Genomic DNA, 20,911 nt, shown 5'->3' with positions numbered 1-20,911 from the left:
TCTGGGGGTCAGAGTGGATCACAAACTAATATGAGTCAACAGTGTCACACTATTGCAAAAAAAAAAAAGCAAATATCATTCTGGGAGGTATTAGCAGAAGTGGTGTAAGCAAAACATGAGAAGTAATTCTTCCACTCTAGTCCACGCTGATACGGCCTCAACTAGAGTATTGCATCCAGTTCTGGGCACCACAATTCAGGAAAGATGTGGACAAATTGGAGAAAGTCCAAAGGAGAGCAACACAGATGATTAAAGTTCTAGAAAACATGACCTATGAGGAAAGATTGAAAAAAATGGGTTTATTTAATCTGGAGAAGAGAAGACTAAGTGGTGACATGATAACTGTTTTCAAGTACATAAGAGGTTTTTACAAGGAGGAGGGAGAAAAATTCTCATTAACCTCTGAGGATAGGACAAGAGGCAATGGACTTAAATTGAAGCCAAGGTGGTTTAGGTTGGACAAAAGGAAAAAGTTCCTAACTGTGAGGGTAGTAAAGCACTGGAATAAATTGCCTAGGGAGATTGTGAAATCATCATTAAATGTTTTTAAGAGCAGGTTAGAAAATCACCTGTCAGGAATGGTCTAAATAATATTTAGTCCTGCTTTGAGTGCAGAGGACTGGACTGGAAGACCTCTCAAGGTCCCTTCTAGTCCTACGATTCTATGATCGACTCAACTAGCACTAGTACGAGCTGCAGAATCTTCAAAAGACATTAAAAAGCCATAAATTTAATGTCTTCATTATACTCTTTTTTTTCAACAAGAGTCCAAAAAGACTGAACACCTTGGGGAAAAAATAGAAGGTGCTCTGGGACTGAAGTTCATATTAGTCCAAAGTGGGAATACCCGCTGGCTTTCTCATGAGCGATCCTTGGCTGATGTCTTAAAATTACTGCAACCATTATTACTGGCTTTGGAAAGTATCTACCAAGATGGGGTGAATCTAAGTAGTGAGGCTGGTGGACTACTTTTGCTTCTGTGTTCAGAGAAGACAATCACCATTCTGTCTCTTGTAAGTCTACTGTTGAAACCACTTGGGTCATTAAACAATGCCATCCAGGCATCTGTTACAATAGTAGTCGATCTTTGTCCAGCAATAGAAGCCATACTTGGATCAATCAGAGAGAGATCCATTGAAAACATACTGGAAGAAGAAGAAGCAAGGACTTCAGTCCAGAACTTGACTAATGAAGAAACTTATATTGATTCCTTAAGTGAAGAGGACAAGAAGTGTTTGTTAAACCAACACTCACAAATCTACAACAGCAACTTCTGGATGTATCTTTTACAAATGCCTGTCTTATAAAGCGTCGACAGTTGAGTGGAGGGAGGTACTACCAGCAATGGGTCTGCCATGTGATTAGGGCAGAATAGAGAATTTGAGCACACAGTGGAATGTCACACGACGAATGAATTAAAATTTGACTTCAACTTCTTTTTTGTCATTACTAGTGGCTCGACCTGATCTTTGTGCTATGTTTCCTGTGATGCAAGAAGTAGGAATTCTTCTCTTGCTACTCCCAGTCACAACCGCTACAGCTGAGCATTCTTTTTCATCATTGAAGATATTTTTGTGTTCTGAAAGAAGTCACCTTCTGCCTGATCATATGAATGAACTAATGAGCATGTCAATTGAAGGACCAGAAGTATTGCATTGCATTTGGTAGTACTGCATTGCATTAACAGAGGTGTGCAAAATTACAAGAAGAAACCAAGAAGGAGATAGGTGTAGTACTTCATAGAAGGCTTGAGTAGCCAACTTTAATTTGTGTGATTTTAAAATATGAGTTAAATCTAATAAAATGGTCATGAAATATTTTTCTGTTTTTACTATTGTGCCATAAAGTTGACCTTTGCCCTCACGGTCTCATCCCTTAGCCCTCATCCCGCCCCCCCCAGCCTCCCCCCGTAAATTTGAACCCCCATTTCAATTCCTGGGGAAAACAAGTGTGCATCAAAAAAGGACTGAGGACCTTCTTTATGTTATTTTTACACAGCTTAAGAATCTTTCAGTTTTCCTCCTAGATTTTTTTAAATGGCTCAGCACCTGGCTTTTGAGCTGCCCATCTATGTTAGGAAAAAAAGTTCTTTGTCAGCCTTGACCAAAATAACAACAACAACAACAAAAAAGCCACAGAGAGATTTAGTGAGAGAGCCAAATATTTTTATTTATAATATGTTAATTCATTGGAGTGTAGAAAATACTGGTATGAAAACAATTTTTAGTGGAAGCAGTGATACTATTCTACATTTAGAGTAATGTGTCAGTTTAGGAACCAACCAAAACAACCAACCTATCAAAGCAAAACTGGATTCTTCATCTCTAAATCTATCAGAGAAGCTGATTTTCTTTTAGATAAAATCAAACAAGAAACTATGAGAGAGATCAGCTCATGGTAGGAACGTTACTAAGATCACCAATCCTAATAATCATAGCAACATAGAACTAGTCTTGCAGATAAGTGGGCCAGTTTCTGGGCTGATGTGAATCAGTGTTGCTCTATTGATGTCAATGGAGCTATGCTCATTTACACCAGATAAGGATCTCCCGATAGGTGTTCTAATCATTAATGGATCTATATTTATAGGATGGAAAGGCGATTGCTAAACTGAAGGTACTACTGGCTTTTTCATAGAGAAGAAGGCACAGAAGATTCTAGGTGAATTAACAATTCATTCCTGACCTCCAGCTGAAATTAAAGCTATAAGATACTGTCAAACCAAACACATATTACAGCACGAGTGCTGAACTGCTACATCTTTAAATACAATGCAGATCCAGTGTTTTAATTTATATTTAAATACCTGCCCAGCTGCCTGTTGGTGCCTCCCATTCTCCAAATATCTGGTATGTGATTTGCAGGGGGATGCCATGATTTTAGAACAGTCACAGAAATATGGTCTCCAAAGAAGTGAAGCTTCTGGAACAATCTACTATTCAAGATGGTAGTAGCCCTGAGTTGTTTTTATGGTTCTTTATGTAGCGTGACAGGTGTATGTAATGCTTTACAGATAAATAAAAAGACACAACACCTGCCCACAGAGCTTGCAATCTAAATTAGACATAACGTTACTAGAAAAACACTAAACAATGGGAGGAGTTAGAAGGCCTGAGTAAATTGCAGGATTACAATGGCAATGGGTTGTGTTTATTGGAGCTGGGTGCAAAACAGGAACAAGTTTCATATAATTTTCATGAAATACTTTGTTCCTTATTTTGGTAAAAATTTGAAATTTTGACTGAAAAATTCACCAACATTTTGAAAAATTTCAGCCAGCTCTAAATTGTGAATTTTGTCATTGACATTCAAAATTTTGATAATTTTTTGTCAAAATTATGAATTTCAAAAATATTTCAAGGAGCTGTATTATTTATGATTATATTTATTATTTGAATTATCATAGCACTTGGGAGCCTCTGTCATGGAACAGGACTCCAGTGGACTAGGCACTATGTTAGCTCTGTCTATTTCTTTCATTAATATATTGATATTTGGGCTCAGAATTTGGAAAGAGGGAAGAAGTGGCGATGTGGGGTGAAATTATGGTCCCACTGAAGTCAATGAAAAAATTCCCATTGATTTCAATGGGGCCAGGATTTCATCCATGGTGATTATAATACCTAGTCTAAAGCCCTACAAAACACTGTGTTTTCCAGTAACCACAATGTGGAAATAGTGCTTAGAAAAACCTAGAGTGTTCCCAAATCAATTCTTTGGCTAATCCTTCCTCTCCTCCCTCATGTACTGGATTCACACTTTAATGAAGATCCACGTCTGGATAAAGGAGGAAACCTGTGAAAGTAGAATCATTGATATTATCAGCATAGACTCCATTGTTTTCTTTTTCTTCTTCTCCATACACTTGAAGCCAAACTTCTTCTCCAGCACTCAGGTGAAGCAAAACAGACCCAGAAGCTTGGTCAACATTGTTTTTCTGGAACTGATCATAGGTGAATAGCACTGCCTTGTCCTTCTTGTACAGACTGACTTTCACATCTGTTATATACACAGTGAGGTGGTACGCAAAATAGTACAGGCCTGGGAGGCTGCAGTGGAACTTCCCTGTGGTTTCATCGTAGTGATTTTGTTCGTTGTAGAAGATTTTTGTGAATCTGATGGGAATGTTGGGGACGGGGGCTCTGCTTGTGAGCCCAACGCTGAAGGCAGATTGGTAAATGTAAGCACCTTCTCCCTTCTCCCCTTTCATCCCTGGGATTCCTGGAAATCCTCTTGGACCTTCAGTGCCAGGAGCTCCTCCCTCTCCAGTATCCCCTTTGGGGCCTGGCTCACCTACGGGGAAAGTTATTTTGATTAGAGCACAGGTGGTGAGTTATATGGGCCCATGGTCCACCAATATTCAGGAACATGGGCCCAGCTCCACCAATGTTTGGGCTTATATTTTCAGAGCCCTTCTGTCCATAGGACGGACTGGGGCAACTGCCCCAGGCTCCGCGCTTTGAGGGGCCGAATGCTTCAGCAGGACTTGGGTCCAGGGTGGCCTGGGGGGGTCAGCGAGGGCCTGGCCCCAGCCTGCCCCACTCTGCTCCATCCCACCTCTACCCACCCCTGCTCCGCCCCCACCCCGGCTCCATTCCTCCCCTTCCCTCAATCCCCCATCCCTGCCCCATCTCTTCCCACCCCTGCTCCTCCGACCCTCCCCCATTCCCCCAAGTCTCCACCTCTGCCCCACCTCTTTCTGGCTTCCGCCCCCTCCCCCGAGCGACGCTGGGAGCTGACGGAGCGGGGTGAGCTGGGTCGGGTTGCTTGCTGCTGCCAGCATGAGCCCCCCCGCTTACTCCCCAGGCCACCCTGGACCCCACATCCCCCTGATGCATGGGGCCCCTCAAAGCACAGGACCCGGGGCAGTTGCCCCAGTCTGTCCTATGGATGGGATGGCTCTGCTTGGACCCATTCTGGGCACCACCAAGAATTATGCAAACTTGGCGTCCATCGTTTAGAGTGATCGTATTGGGAATTTCCAACAATAAACCAAATCAGACTCACATCAGCATATGTGCTGATATGATAGTTCTCTAAACTCAGTTCCTGTCTGAGAACAGTGGGAGATGTTGGCCAGTGGCCAGTTGGGCGATATTTAATAGGCTCACTAATGCCTATTGAAAACAGGCCCATGAGATTTTAAATCCTTATTCAAAAGACTTCCATAAAAAAAACTCCAACATGGAGCTCAATTTATCTCAGAAGGACAAAGGGTTGACTCAACCCTGCTGGAATTCACACCCATACTTCAAGGGAGTGTAGCTATTTCAAATCTGATGCTTAGCTTTATTGAGCCGTTTCCTCTGGTTGCAGTGGATACAGCTGCAATGGTCCCTTGGTGCTCTTTGGGACTATCATTTGCACCCTGCATGGACATATATGGCACACCTTTGGCCCCATCATAAAATCCACTTTGAAGTTTTTGCAGTTATAATTTTTATGATTAATTATTTTACTGATTTTCATAAAGAAACAGACAATGAAAAGGACTAAAAGGGAATGACTTACAGCTAGTGTATGTTTCCAAATACCACATGCTTCATCGGCTTTCCAACAGAATGATGGAATTACACAGTTTTACAAGCTGTCAAAGCTGCAAAATCTGACCAGACAATACTGCATAGACATAATGTGTTAGGGTGGGGGTAACAGTAATAAAACAGGAGAAGCCAAGCATAAATAGGGAGAGGGAAGGAGCAGACCAGCTGAGGGCAGGGTGCACAGGAGAGGAGGGATTAGGTGGAATGAAGGTCTGCCATTCTTTGAGCCATCTCAACTTTTTTATTCAAAAAAGGTGGGGGGGTCCACATTTTTTCAAATCAATATAATTGCTCTCTATGGCCATAAGCTATTCTTTCTTTGGCTGCTAACTCAGACAGGTCCAAACACCACTGCTTTATGTTGGGCATAAGCCTATTCTTCCATTTTTGTAAAATCATGCATTTGATGATCACTGCTGTCCTCAAAATCCAACGTCTTTATGGCACAGTTAAACCCAGCTTAGCAGATAAATAACCTAGGATATCATTTTCAGCTGAAGCTGGACATTATTTTAACGCTTGTGGCCGCCTCTTTTCACAGTTGCCTGACTTTTGGACAGTCCCATTGCGTATGCATCAGAGTTCCTTTTTCTCTGTTACAGCAGCCACAAACATCCAGGGATATGGCCTTTTGCAACCTCTGTGGTGTTTTGTTGCAGCAAGGGTAGCCTGCAATCCACTGAAGCATTTTTAATTTTTTGTAATATGCTCTGCCATTGGGGTTCTTTTAAGGGCAGTGATAAATCGCCTTCCCATACTTTCACAAAGAACTCCAGACTAATCGAGTTCCTCTTTGTTAACAAAGTATGCATAATGGACATGGACCTGAGGAGTTTTTGGAGTGTTTTTAAGTACTTGCCAGTACTTTTGGACCTCGGGCAGTCCAGGTCATCCTAACCAAATTGATACGTTAGCAAATGTCTGAACTGAAAGTACTGCCACGCAGCTGAGGTTGGCAGATCATAACTTTGTTTTAGTGTTAGAAAAGGGACAAAACCCTCATAGCTGACTAATTCGGAAATCCATACGATGCCCCTCTTCAGCTAGTACTTCCAAATTGTAGGTTTGTTCCCAATTGTCCCAAATAGGTGCTTTTGCATGATGGCAAATTGGAACTTCTTAGCTAGGATAGCCCTGACCCTTCATGCAGCCACCGCTGTAGGCACCTTCTTTTTTTTCCATTGGACAAAAAGAGGAGACCTGCGGGGGAATTAGGTGCATTAATACCTGTTCAGTTTCCACCCATGTGAGTATAAGGGTGTTGACATGCTGAACCATTTTGGCATCTGTGACATAAGAACATCAGAATGGTCATACTCGGTCAGACCAATGGTTCATCTAGCTCAGTATCCTGTCTTCTGACCATGGTCCATGCCAGGTGTTTCAGAGGAAAGTAACAGAACTGGGCAATTTATCAAGTGATCCATTCCCTATTAGCCAGTCCCAGCTTCTGGAAGTCATAGGTTTCAGGACATCTAGAGCATGGGGTTGTGTCCCTCACCCTCCTGGCTAATAGCCACTGATGGACCTATCCTCCATGAAGTTATGTAATTCTTTTTTTAAACTAGTTATACTTCTGGCCTTCACAACATCTCCTGGCAATGTGTTCCACAGGTTGACTGCACATTATATAATGAAGCACTTCCTTTTGTTTTAAATCTGCTGCTTATTAATTTAATTGAGTGACCCTTGGTTTGTGTGTTATGTGAATGGGTAAATAACACTTCCTTATTCACTTTCTCTACACCATTCATGATTTTATAGATCTCTATCATATCCCCCATCAGTCGTCTCTTTCCGAAGCTGAACAGTCTTTTAAATTTCTCCTTAAATGGAAGCTGTTCCATATTCCTAATAATTTTTGTTGCCCCTCTCTGTACTTTTTCCTATTCTCATATATCTTTTTTGAGATGTGGTGACCAGAACTGCACCCAGTATTCAAGGTGTGGGTGTCCCATGGATTTATAAAGTGGCATGATATTTTCTATCTTATTATCTATCCCTTTCCTAATGGTTCCTAACATTCCATTAGCTTTTTTGACTGCTGCTGCACATTGAGCAAATTTTTCAGAGAACTATCCATGATGATTCCAAGATCTCTTTGAGTGGTAACAGCTAATTTAGACTCCATCATTTTGTATAGATAGTTAGGATGATGTTTTCCACTCTGCATTACTTTGCATTTAATCAACATTGAATTTCATCTGCCATTTCTCCCCCCCCCCTCCATTTTCTATGATAAAAGCATAATATTAATTTTGTAAGTCTGGGGGACCAAACCCCCTTGGCTTTAAGGATTGAAGGTGGTAATCATGGTCACTGATCAGAGACTCACAGGAAGGCTCTAATAATGCTATTAAATTTTCTAAAATAAGTTGGATGGATATACACAGATAAGTCAGAGGGATATATACAGGTATACTGCTTAGGGTATGTCATCTGCAATTAGACACCCACGGCTGGCCCATCCAGCTGACTCAAGCTCGTGGGGCTTGGGCTGTGGAGCTGTTTCATTGTCCGGGTTCTGGGACCCTCCTACATTGCAGGGTCCTAAAGCCCAGACAGTACAGCCATATCCTTTAACTATAGAGGAGCTGAGGCAGGATATACATTTTTATTCTGTGAACCGTTCCTCACAGCCTGAGGGATGAACGATGGCCCCTATTTGTATCACTAACTATTTGGAAGAGTACAGAATCTAAATTTATTTTCACTAGTTTGTTAATATTTCTTGGTACTTTTATACCTAGGTACTCACTTGCATCAATTTGCCTCTGGAAATTCCATTGAGAGAAAGCCCCATTAGCTGCCAACCAGGAGAGTTCCAATAGTTCTGATTTTTCCCAGTTTATTTTGTAAGCAGATATTGATCCGAAGATTTGAATTAGTGATAGCTGTTAGAAATGTTAATGCACGTGCACAGTAACTGAAATAATTGTCATTTTTCATTTTATTTCTAGAATCCTCACAAGCATAAACTGAAGTTTTTCACCTAAAAAACCAAAGCTAACCAAAAAGTTAACCAACCATAACCCAAAAATTATTTCAGCTGTTTGAGAAGAGACCTTCTAAGCCAAATTTCAGGTGAGAGCTACATTTTATAAATGACATAAAATAGTTGCTTAAAATGGAAATGCTGGTAATGTCGATATCTGATAATAATACAGTGACTTCAAATACAAACAAATATTGGCAAATTTGACCAGCTTTCTCCGTATTGCAAAATAACTGTACACTGCATGGAAATAAAAACAACAATCAGGTCCTTAAACATTCATTTAACGCTCTGACACCAACAGGAGCAGATAATTACACAGAATCAGTGGTTTCTTTATAGGGAAGAAGCCAGGAAAATTCTTTCCTCTAAACGGTTACCTGGCTCCTAACATTTCAGAACTTTCCAGCCAAAGCATATATTTGTCCCCTCGTCTATATACACATTCTGTGCCTTGTGCTCTCATTTGCTAAATATGGGATGACACATTTACCTCCAAATAGCTCTGAGAATTTTAGGCCTGATTCAAAGCCCATGGAAGTCATTGGAAATCTTTCCATTGACCTCCATGAACTTTGAATCCTGTACCTACTGAGGCTTCCTTCCCACAGAAATCAGGTCATGTTTGATTGAAATAGTATAGAATATTAAAGCCTCACGCAGACCTGGCTCTCCGTTCTCTCCCTTTTGCCCGTCTTTCCCATCCTTTCCATCTCTGCCAGGGAGACCGTTGTGGCCTGGATAGCCTGGTGCTCCTCCCATCCAGTTTGCACAAGGCCCTTTAGGTGGCTGTGGTTCTTCATCATCTGCTGTTTCAGTGTGATACAGTTTCACCACCAGCAGCAAGCAAAGGAGGAGGTTTGGCACCAGCTTCATTGTGAACTCTGAAATGGACAATGATTCTATTAGCATTTTAGTCCAAGGAACCTGAATACCAAAATGGTGATGGTCATTGAGCCAACAGAGACAGAAGACAAGCAGTTGAATGCATAAATCCTTCCCTGGGGAACTCCATTCCACTTAAGATTGACACATTAACAGAGTATAATTCTATTCCTTGAAATGCCTCTTCTCATCTCAGAGTTGGGCACCCTCAGCTCCCATTGAAATCCCGGGATCAGGCCCTTAGAAACAAATGTACCCACCAATGCCTAGTTGAGTATCTTGATCAAGTGCTGGAATGGCAGGCTATGGTCCCTGCTCCTCTTCTGAGCCACCGCCACTCCCATGCACTGCTGCACACGGAGCCCCCTGCATAGTTGCGTTCTGCACTAAACAGCAGATGACCTTGCATGGCCATTCCCAAGCCCTTTCCTGCTTTATACTGCAGAACTCTTTTCCTGCTGGGGGCTCTTTGCACCCAGAGATGGAGTGCGGGGAGCGATGTGAGCAGGATTTGCCCTTCAATACGTGACCTCTCTAAGCTCCAGGTCAACTCAAAAGCTTGTCTTTTGCCAACAGGAGTTGGTGCAATAGAAGATATTACCTCACCCAGTTAGTCCCTCTAATATTCTGTGGCCAACACAGCTACAACAACACTGCAAACATTTTGTGAACATCAGAGGAAATTTCACTTGTCTTCTGTCACTTACCGAGTGCCAATAACTTGTATATATTTTCCCACTCTCTTTATGGTATCTTCAGTGTTTTAAAGCAATGACTAATCAGAAACAGTCCTAATTCTGACCTCTCTTACCCTATTCTAAATTAGACAAAGGAGTTTTTCTGGTGCAAAACTACTGTGAAATCCAAAACCAAACCCTCCAGGACAGATTCTGAGTTTACTACTGGTGTAACTACAGAGTAATGCCATTGAAATCAACAGAGTCTCCAGTAACTCCATTGACATTAGTGGCGTTTTTTTGGATTAACACCAGTGTAGCTGAGGTCAGAATCTTGACCTTAGATTTTTATGTTGAATATAGTGATGCCACCATGTCTGTTGTCTGCTTCTTTTGCAATGTTTCAGTCAATTAGATGATGACACAATCCAACTTTCTGCTTGGTTGAGTGAACAGCTGATGCAAAATACAGTCTGTCAGGACTCACAACAAAATCTCATATGCCACCATGCTGAACATGCAATATATTGTTATAGATACAGCACACTAACCTTGGAGCATCTACTGTCTGCAATCTACGTTCAGATTTCCAGCCTCCCATAGGTGATCCTATGAGATTTTATTGCTTTTTTTGTTTTCCATTGAGATCTGTCAATGGGGAGAAGGAATCTGATGCACTAAGTATCTGAGAGTTGTATTACCAGATTTTTGCTCTTTCAAACTGGTTGCTTTTATATTAGAAGCAATTAGTATGACTTCCCAGATTAGCCCCTGCGGTAGTATTTAAGATCAGGTTTACAGAATAAAAATCCTAAATTCACTATTTGAGGGTCAAATTCACCTCTATGCAGAGGGACATTGGGTTATGCAATGAAACAAAAAGTAATCCCTGATCTGATGATCACAAGAGGCATGACAGATAATAAATTTTAATAAAGGGATGGTGTTGCAGGGCCAGTACCTCCCGTCGCCCTGGGGTGGGGTGCGTGGTAGCCAGGTGGTTAAGTCAATATGGTTGTGCTCAGCCACTGAGCTGCGTAGTCCAATGGCTGGAGTCAGTAGGACTCCCCTTAACTGCAGGGGATTGTGGCCCAATTTCCGGAGTCAATAGGACTCCCCTTAACTGCAGGGGAGGGTGGCCCAGTGGCTGGAGTCAATACAATCACCCTCAACTTTGGGGTAGTGTGGCCTAGTGGTCCAGGAGGGAGGCTCCTCCGGGTTGCAACAATTGTGCCATTTACTGTACCAACCACTCCTGCTGAGCCTGGTGCCGGTTGGCCAGCTCACGCATCAGCTGTTGCTGCTGGGTAGTGAGCTGCTGTATCAGTTGTGCTAGACTCTGCTGCTGCAGGGTCGCCTGTAGTTGTTGGTTCTCCAACAACCACTTAGAATCGTAGAATATCAGGGCTGGAAGGGACCTCAGGAGGTCATCTAGTCCAACTCCCTGCTCAAAGCAGGGCCAATCCCCAACTAAATCATCCCAATAATTTCTCAGTATCCATCTTGCTTTGTAGTGGTTAACCAGCAAGGGGAACTCTGACGTTGCTTCGAGTAGTCCCTCCTCACTCGGGGCCTCTTAGCAGGTCCCGACTGTTGCCTGCATTCTCGACCACGTGTCCCAGAGCCAGTATGCCCCCCGTCACCCTGGAGTGGGGTACGTGTGTCATAGCCCCGCGGTTAAGTCAATATGGTTGCGCTCAGCAACTGGGCTGCATAGTCCAGTGGCCAGAGTCAACAGGCCTCCCCTTGTCTGCAGTGGAGTGTGGCCCACTGGCTGGAGTCAACAGGCCTCCCCTTGTCTGCGGGGAAGCATGGCCCAATGGCCAGAGTCAATAGGGCTTCCCTTGTCTGCAGGGAAGGATGGCCCAACGGCCAGAGTCAATAGGGCTTCCCTTGTCTGCAGGGAAGCATGGCCCAATGGCCAGAGTCAATACAACCACCCTTGACTATAGGGTAGTGTGGCCTAGTGGCCAGAGTCAATATAATCACCCTTGGAGGCAGAGTGGTGTTGCCTAGTGGCCAGAGTCAATATAGCCACTCTCGGAGGCATGGTAGAATGGCCTAGTGGCCGGTTCCTGGGGGCCGTCACCGGGGGGAAGCAATGGGAGGGGCCCAGGCCCACCCAACTCCACCAGGTCCCAACCCAGGGCCCTGACAGCAGTGGAGCAGTCCACTACTGGGTCAGTGGGGAATCCCACCAAAACACACTAACCTCATGAGGGTGGGAGGTACCACTCCTTCACCCTCCCTGGGTCACTTCCAACCAGCTTTCCTGCAGCAGCGGTCCATAGGGTATAGGGGCCTCCAGGCTTCTCAGCGCCGGACACTCCCTGGGGTTCCGATAGTGGCAGGCCTCAGGCTTTTCAGCTCCCGTAGGTAAGGGCTGTAACGGCTCCTGGGATGGAGCCCCTACCAAGCATCCTTCCTCCTCAGCAGAGCACCCAAACTGAGCTATGCTGCTCCCTTTTATACTGCAGCAGCAGTTGGAGCATGCCCAGCCGGGCCTGGCTTCGGCTGCTGAGAGTGCTGCTTTAATCCCTTCTGCTCCAGTGCGGGGCCAGTCCACCCCATCACAGATGGTCATTACAATAAATCATCTCATTTTCTCCTGGCTAAAAATAAAAGTTGCTTCCACGTTTCAGGATGGATTTTCTTATGAAATTTAAATGTCACATTTTGAATTACATGTTATCAGCTATGATACAAATATGTTTAAGTGGGAAAAAATAAAAGAAACCATGGATAATCCAGTTGTAGGAACTGGAGAGTTTAAACAAACATTCAGAGTTCTATATAATAAAATACTGAAGGCCTGTAAGGACCAAACAAGACTTGCAAGCTCTAAAGCTTTTTTACTCAAGGCCAGATCCTGCCATGCTGTAGTAGTACAGTAATACTATTTTACTCTGCTAGCAATCCCATTGATTTTTATGGGCCTGTTCAAGAAGTAAGGCACTACGCAACATCAGTTGACCCTCAGTGACTAGACAGGTCTATAGGAATTAGAAACAAACATTTGTAAGAAGTGTCTTTGTCTCTCTCTCAGAGAAGTCTGCTGCTCCACTGGAACAAGGGATGCAGCAATGGTTTCTGAGCAGGTCGGGACAAGTGAAATCAATGCCTGTAAATGCCAAAAAAATATTATCTTCAGGGTGAAGGCATCTCTGAGAATGTTTGGCAAACGGTGGGGTACATATCTGGGCATGGTCTAGCAATGCCTCTTCACTGTACCCAGGGGACTAAGATAAAAAGAGGAGTGCTGGTATGATTGCTATTTCAGGAATACATATTCAGGATCCAGCTATGCTCGGAACACATGCATCTTCAGTGTGCCGACTAAGTACTCTGTCCAAGCTGTCAGTAACGGCTTTGTTGACACTTATATTGTACGGCTTTATTGTAAAATGTGATATAATTCAATACAGCAAGATTTTTAAAAATTAAATATTTTAAGCAGTGCATTTTGATGATCTTATTGGGGCCATATTCTGGTATCACAGAAGCCCTATGAGTCTGAAATTTCTGTGTGATATTAACAAGCTGGTCAAATTATACAAGCCTTGGGCCACATCCTCACTGGGTGCAATTTAACTTTAATGGAGCGACACTGACTTTTACCCGCTCCAGGAGGGTCAGGCTCCTTTTGTTGAAATTAGACCAAAATGGGATTCTGAGATAAATGAAATCAAATGACTTTCAAGGATGCTTCTGATTATATTGAGGGAACAGGAAATCAGTTGCAAGTTCTATAATTTAACAGCAAAACACCACGGACCGCAGAACCCAGTGAATGGTATCTATTTTCCTTGTCAGAAAGGCAAATCACAGTGCAGATGACATCCTTGTTGAGTCATGCAGAAGCTTAGAAGGATGAGTATATAAAAATGAAATGATCAAATTAGAGCATTAGGAATGCATTTGGCAGCCAGCATGGAGAGTCAATTATAGTTAAAACTATTTTTGCTAGCTAAGTTTTTATGTTTTTCTCCTCTCTGATATGAAAAGCTACACTATGCCACAGTGTGTTAGTGAGGATTCATGGCAACCGGATACAAAGCTATTCTATGTTTGACTCTAATCCCAAATCCTTTGTACATTACTTCTCAAAGATGCCAATTCGTTGGCCATAAATATGTTGCTAAAGGGCAATGTTGGCACAAGAACAAATAGTATAACCTGGCCATGAATAAATTTCGGCTGGAAATTAGAAGCAGCTTTCTACACATCAGTGGTTCTGTTGTGGTGGCAAACAACCTAACTAGTTTGAAAATGGAGCTTGATACATTTATGAATGGGATTATATGATGGGATCCAGTGCAATAGCATGCACTGGATTTGATGACCTAGGAGGTTCCTTCCAATCCTGTGTCCTCTGTTTCTATGTCCTATGCTGCACAAAAGAAAAAATTCTAGGGTGTGTTGCACATTTGCAAACAGTTGTGAAGAAGAACAGAACTCTGCACTAGGTATAACACATTTACATTGTTTGCATTTCCATTCCTCTTTGATCCTAGCATTCATCAATGTAATATAAAACCATACAGAGATATAAGAAATGTATTCGGGGTTCAGTTTGAAAGGCTGAGCTAATAAATATTGGTAACTAATGGATGAGCTAATTTTAGTGGGTCTCAGTTAATTTAGTAGCTATCAAGAGAATTTAAATTAAAATACATTTTATAAAGTGCATTTGTTTATTAGCATCGGTCTGTATAACATTAATAGAAACAATGCCATTCTTACGTGGTTAAAGAATTATCTTTGAACACTGTGCTAAAGCTATATCAAAAGCCTTGTTGCATATTGCACAAAGCCAAGAAATAATGTCATATTATATTATCAAACTCAAACATTTTCTTTCAGAGGAGTCTGACCAATGATGTGGCTATTATTATTATTTATTTGGATTAAATGCAGACAGAATGAATGCTAACAAGACACAACTACATTTGCAGTGACTGCCCCAAGGACCTTACTACCCAAAGCTGTGCTATGTAAAGCTTTACGTTTCTGTATGGTAAGTAAGTATGTGAACTACTCATAGTTTAAAGATCATTTGAGCAAAATCAAGCTTTCCATGATTCTTCTAAGAAAAAGGAGTGAAATCTAAATGTACTAATTACCGTAAATGCTCCATTGTTTTCCCTGTTGTTCCAGATCTGTTTAGAATTAGTTTTTTGATTGCTAATTCAATGGAGTGCTTTTGAAAGCAAAGATCACCCACTGCCTAAAAGAGATGTGTTATTCTGGTTTTAAAATAATCACTTGGTTTACCAAGGATAACAATACCTAACCTTAATAATAATAAATGGAATTTCCTTAGAACATGAAAATCTATATGAATGATTCAATCCAAAAGAAAAAAACCCCAGAGCTTTAACAAAAATGGGTCTTACCAGCTGCTTTAGAGTCCTGGTTGGTTTGCTGTAGTCCCTTTAGAAATGCAGTGGAGAGAACAGTCATGCCACCACATCATTATCTCCAGGGGGCATGTGGAACTGTCAGTTAAGATGCTCTCCTTTCTATTTGCTATTGAGCATGCTGATTTAAAGCATGGTATTTCTCATCAGTTTTCCTGTCTGCAGCTCAATTTTGGGCCACTTTTCTAAATTCTAATCACAAAGTGATATGCTTTATTGAAAAAAATCAGCTGATGTTGAGAATTTTCAAGCCAACTGCAATTTATAGTGATTAAGTCACTGTTTGGTAGAAAAGTCTATATTTTAAGTTTTTAGCTGTCAAAGGTTTGGCTTTTGTAATCTACTATCAACATCTGCAGCATAATGTGAAGTAGGAAGCATTGTTAGTAGTCTGGGAGAAAATATGTTAATAGATTCTGATTAATATATCTTGAATGGGAATTCTATGTTTTCACTAGTATTACTTAATGAATGGCTGTGTGACATTTGTTTCTTTTGCTTTTTAACAGAAAAGGCATTCAAATCTTCTGGAATACTTACACTGTGATGTCAAATTTATTATTGGGAGCCCCCACCACCAACGAGGGAATGTACTGATGAAGAGAGCAGTGTGGGTTGCTAAGAGAATTTGACAACAAAAAGACCCTGAGCTATATGGCAACCCAACCATCATCAGTCACCAGAGTAATTACAGTTCAGCTGCTTATGGGTCAACATATCAGAAACTTGCTACCAGCCTTAGAGGTAAAAATAAGTCTTTGTCCTATGTGGCCTTCCTTAAAGGATGAGAAGTTAAGAGATCTCAAACCTAAGAGGTCTTAGGCTTTCTTGTATCATCATCAGAATGCAGCCCAAAACTTCCTTGAATGTAAATTAGGAGACTGATAAAAATGAATGCGGACAAATATTATACAACATGTGCTGTTGGAACTGGATGTAGCTGAACAGCAAGGTCCAGGACCTCAAAGGTGCCTAACTTCAATTGAAAGCCCTTTAGGCACCTAAAATCAATGGGAGTTAGGCAACTAAGTACCTTTGAGGATCTGGGCCTGAGATCCTACACAGCTGAACATGACCAAGGTACTTAATACAGAAGAAATATATAGCTTCTGAAATCACTTCCACCTGTGCAATGGAATGTCTTTCACTCTCTACAGGTTTGTAGGGTGGATGTGAGAGAGGAGCAGAACTTGTCCACAGTCCTTCCTTGCTTTGGCAAAATCTGCAGTAACTCCAGCGGGCGTTTTGCCTGAGTAACCAATACAGAATTCGACCCAGTTGTATTGAAACTAAAAACAATTTGGCAAACCGGAGCTCAGTTTTTGAACCCCTTCCTTTGGAGGGTCAGTTTGATAGTAAGGCCTGTTTTCTGTGCCTGCAAGTCAAACTCAACTCTGAAATGCCAGTTCTGGACATCTTATTAAGGCGTCCATACTTGAAAAGTGGGCCCAATATGTTTAGTTGCTGGTGTTTCTTTTAAAGAATGGCATTTGGATTCAGCTGTCTGCAAAATACAGTGGTGACAAATCAAACACTATCAGCAGCTTGCAGAATATTATCACCAATTTGCAGAAGATGTGCAGAAAGCAGCATGACTGTTTTGTATCTGGAGAAACAATCAACAGATCGAGCCTCCGGCAGCCTTTGACATTTGCAGCTATTTATGTTTTATATACACTTGATTTGCAAATCAGTGCAGATCTTAACACAGCCAGCCCTTGTTTTCATCAGCCAAGTGAAATATTATACGATCCATTAAGTTATATTTGGCTACATGATGCGAAAGCACTTGAAATGCTCTGCATTCTGCCTGGTGACAAGCAAAAATCACTCCACCAAATTAGAACTAGAACAGTGGTGTCATATGTTAAGATGTTATTCAGAGGCAGCTGGTCTGGTTGGGGTTGCTGTGTCTCTTCAGTGCAGAGATAATGGCAGAGCCCATGAGCCAATTCTATTCCTTCAGTGCACTTTCTGCTTTCAATGTATTCACCAGATCAGCAGCACAGGAGAGTGGTCCCACTATAGTAACAGAGCTAGGGATCCCAGTATGGGTCTAACACTATTTTCTCTCTTAGTGCCTGATCCAAAGCCCAGTGGCAATAATTGAAAGATGCCCATTGACTTCATGGGCTTTCCTTACAAACAAAAACTAATCCGAAAATTATTTTTAAAGTCATGTGAACATGAATAAAAATATAGTGGGACTGAAACTGCTTTCTATGTCATCTATACTTGGTCTACATGGGGCCTGTAGTAAATCATCATTGGTGTAATTCCACTGACATCAGGGAAGGGGGAATTTGGCCCTTGATTTTTAACTTCGGTATGCTAGAAATACATTGTTATTGGCAAAACTTTCCAGGGTCACTGACTCTGGTGGGAGACACTATATTATACTTCCCCAGGCTGGGCTGGTCCCAGCAAACAGGGAGGATTCACTTCTACAGAGGGCACTGCTTGCCCTTCCTTGGGATTCCAACGTCTGGGGTAGATGTAAAATCTCCATAGGACCCCACTGAAGCTGCTGAGGGGATTTGCTTAATCAGTGCAACCCTGGCCACTCAAGCCATTCCCCCTCTCTGGCTAATACCACTCACTTTTTGGCCTGTGCTGACTGTCCCCGGCAATCAGGCAGTTGTGGCTGTTTTGCACTGGAATTAACTGTGATTGTGAAGATGGGGACAAAGGAGCAGAGAATCCAGCCAGTCCCTTTTCACTAGACCTATCTAAGCTAGGTTTGCAGAGACTTCAGATTTCCAGACGGGCTCCGTGAAACCCCAGAACATCAAGTGGCATCCCAGAAGGAGGGTCTAACCTGTCACACATGGTATGCCCACATCTTGGATACTGCGTGCAGATGTGGTTGCCCCATCTCAAAAAAGATATACTGGAATTGGAAACGGTTCAGAAAAGGGCAAGAAAAATTATTAGGGGTATGGAACAGCTTCTGTATGAGGAGAGATTAATAAGACTGGGACTTTTCAGCTTAGAAAAGGGACAACTAAAGGGGGATATAATAGAGGTCTATAAAATCATGACTGGTATGGCGAAAGTAAATAAAGAAGTGTTATTTACTTCGTCTCATAACACAAGAACTAGGGGGCACTAAATGAAATTAATAGGTAGCAGGTTTAAAACAAACAAAAGGACGTAATTCTTCATACAACGCACAGTCAACCTGTGGAACTCTTTGCCAGAGGATGTTGTGAAGGCCAAGACTATAACAGGGTTCAAAAAAGAGCTAGGTAAACTCATGGAGGATAGGTCCACCAATGGCTATTAGCCAGGATGGCAGGGATGGTGTCACTAACCTCTGTTTGCCAGAAGCTGGAAATGGGTGACAGGGAATGGATCACTTGATGATTACCTGTTCTGTTCATTCCCTCTGTGGCACCTGGCACCGGCCACTGTCCGAAGACAGGGTATTGGGCTAGATGGACCTTTGGTCTGACTCAATATGGCTATTCTTATGTTCTTATAGTGTCACTAAGGCCAATACTATGGTGTATTGGAGGCAGGGTTTTTTTTATCATGGCCAGCTTGCTAAAGGAGCACTCCCCTTTGAAAACCAAAATTAGTCTCAAGACAAAAATCCTTAGAGTGATGCAGATCTGTGGGGAAAACATTTGGCAGTCCTTTTTTGTAAACCTTGTTTAACAACTTAATTAAAGTCACTTTTCCGAATCTCTCTCAGCTTGTTTAAAAGGCAGGTTTCTTCAACAAAATTCTCTTCTATCAATATCTCATGTAGCATTTTGATAGTTCTCAAGTTTTTGTGATACTGAAATTGGCATCATTTGTAGCTGAGTTCCAAATAAATAAAACTGTGCCGTTGATTTTTTTGCTTGTTTCAGATCTTGTAATTTTGCAAATAAGCATGTCCTGAGCTACCAAAAAATCATCAACTTTGAACTCAGCTTTTTGGTTTTCATGGTCATATGTGGTAGTCCTTTCTTCATTATGCAATGTTTTCCTCTGTATGCCTCTTTTCTTCTTGAAATCTTGTTCAAGCCCAAGCCAGCTACTACAAATGTTGACTCATCAAGAAGCAGAGGCCAAGATTCATAAAGATACTCCACTTTACTTAGAAGTGAAATCATCTATTTTGATTCTTCACTAAGTGTAATCTGAGAACTTTGAAGTAAACGTCTTACATTTTCAAAAGCTTGTAGGGTTTTAAACCAGACGCTGGCCAGTAAAATGAATCTGAAAGATGTTAACCATTTAGACAAACAGTCCACTTCATTGCATAAATCTGCAAGCAAGTCTACTTCTTCTTTCAGTTTCACCAAAACTTGTAGAATTTCCCTGGCTCTCTTCACTGGTGGTTTTACTGCTTCAGTTCTTGCACTCCACCGAGTCCATGACATACTATGCCACAAAATGTCTGCAGTTTCCTGTAGAATTTTCCATCAGGCAGGACTGGAACTGAGCAAGTCCACTGATGGACTGATCAGGGAGACAAATCATTTTGGGAACTTGAAATCTCTGACATCATTTAGGGGAACAGTGAATCGAAGGTGTGTTATGCTGCTCTATTGCATTTAATTGTATCATTCTGGTTTAATTTGCATTACAAAAGGTCAAGTTAATCCCTGGTGTAACTCTATGGGCTCCAGTGGAGATTCACCAGGGAGGATGTTTAATCACAGAGTGTAGTATTGTCTAATTTAATTAGACTTTGATGCACACTGTGTTATATTATTATGTGGCATATGGCCTTACACTTGGAAATTTCTCATCACTTCGTGGCATTTTGGATGTATTACACAGTGTTAAACACTTTACAACACAGTATATATAGTCTGACCTGGTGTAAATCAGCATAGCTCTATTGAAGTCAATGGAGTCATGCTGATTTATAGCAGCTGAGGCTCTGGCTTGGAGATTCTTGCAGTGAATATCACTGCAGGAACCTCGCTTCTAATCTTCTTTGAACCCACAGAGACAGAGGTGGCTGCAGTTCTCAACCCTGTTCTTTTCCAGTATCTGGCCTAAGGGAACATGCAGAACCATTTGGTTTGGATAGATAGATGCTAGCTAGTGCTGAGGAGGAATTCAGTAGAGAGCCACTCGTTTTACACTTGTTTTTTCAGTGCACACTTCACTATGGTGTCTGAAGGCCTCACACATATTATTGAGCTTATCTTTACAATGGCCCTGTGAGGTTGGGAAATATCATCTCCATTTTATAGCTGGGGGCCAGAGGACCAGAGAGGGGAAATGCATTGTCCCAAGAAGTCTGTGGCCAGGAATTGAACTCAGATGTTCTGAATCTTAGTCTATCACCCTAATCACAAAACAATCCTTCCCCCTTTGCTCTAGTGTTCCTTGTCACAATCCTTGCTTCAGACAAAGCCCAGGTACACTGGAGCTGAAGGACACAGC

The 20,911-nt window shown here is 42.0% G+C and overlaps 1 protein-coding gene and 1 long non-coding RNA gene across 2 annotated transcripts; one reads left to right on the top strand and one right to left on the bottom strand.

Moving 5' to 3' along the window:
- Positions 1-3,611: 3,611 nt before the first annotated feature.
- LOC140916906 (adiponectin) lies at positions 3,612-15,563 on the bottom strand. The gene is made up of 3 exons (XM_073358804.2): positions 15,497-15,563; positions 9,204-9,422; positions 3,612-4,293 (listed from the first exon to the last, which is right to left on the bottom strand). Exons 1-3 carry the CDS (start codon positions 15,561-15,563, stop codon positions 3,761-3,763), a joined length of 819 nt encoding a protein of 272 aa, XP_073214905.2. The 3' UTR covers positions 3,612-3,760.
- LOC140916907 (uncharacterized) lies at positions 3,735-19,299 on the top strand. Its single transcript, XR_012160687.2, has 4 exons — positions 3,735-3,953; positions 8,504-8,627; positions 14,964-15,117; positions 16,030-19,299. It is a non-coding gene; the product is annotated as an uncharacterized LOC140916907 (long non-coding RNA).
- Positions 19,300-20,911: the final 1,612 nt, after the last annotated feature.

This window comes from Lepidochelys kempii, chromosome 9 (genome assembly GCF_965140285.1).
Source record: "Lepidochelys kempii isolate rLepKem1 chromosome 9, rLepKem1.hap1, whole genome shotgun sequence".
NCBI classification, from domain to species: Eukaryota; Metazoa; Chordata; order Testudines; family Cheloniidae; genus Lepidochelys; species Lepidochelys kempii.
Note: the sequence above shows the minus strand (reverse complement) of the source record. Positions and strands in the feature narration are given on the sequence as shown.

Excerpts from the sequence above, each read along its gene's own strand:
- LOC140916906 (XM_073358804.2), bottom strand. The coding sequence starts at position 15,563 with ATGACTGTTCTCTCCACTGCATTTCTAAAGGGACTACAGCAAACCAAC. Across the intron at positions 9,423-15,496 it reads CCAGGACTCTAAAGCAGCTG|AGTTCACAATGAAGCTGGTG; the intron begins GTAAGACCCATT and ends TGTCCATTTCAG. Across the intron at positions 4,294-9,203 it reads GGGAGAGAACGGAGAGCCAG|GTGAGCCAGGCCCCAAAGGG; the intron begins GTCTGCGTGAGG and ends CTTTCCCCGTAG.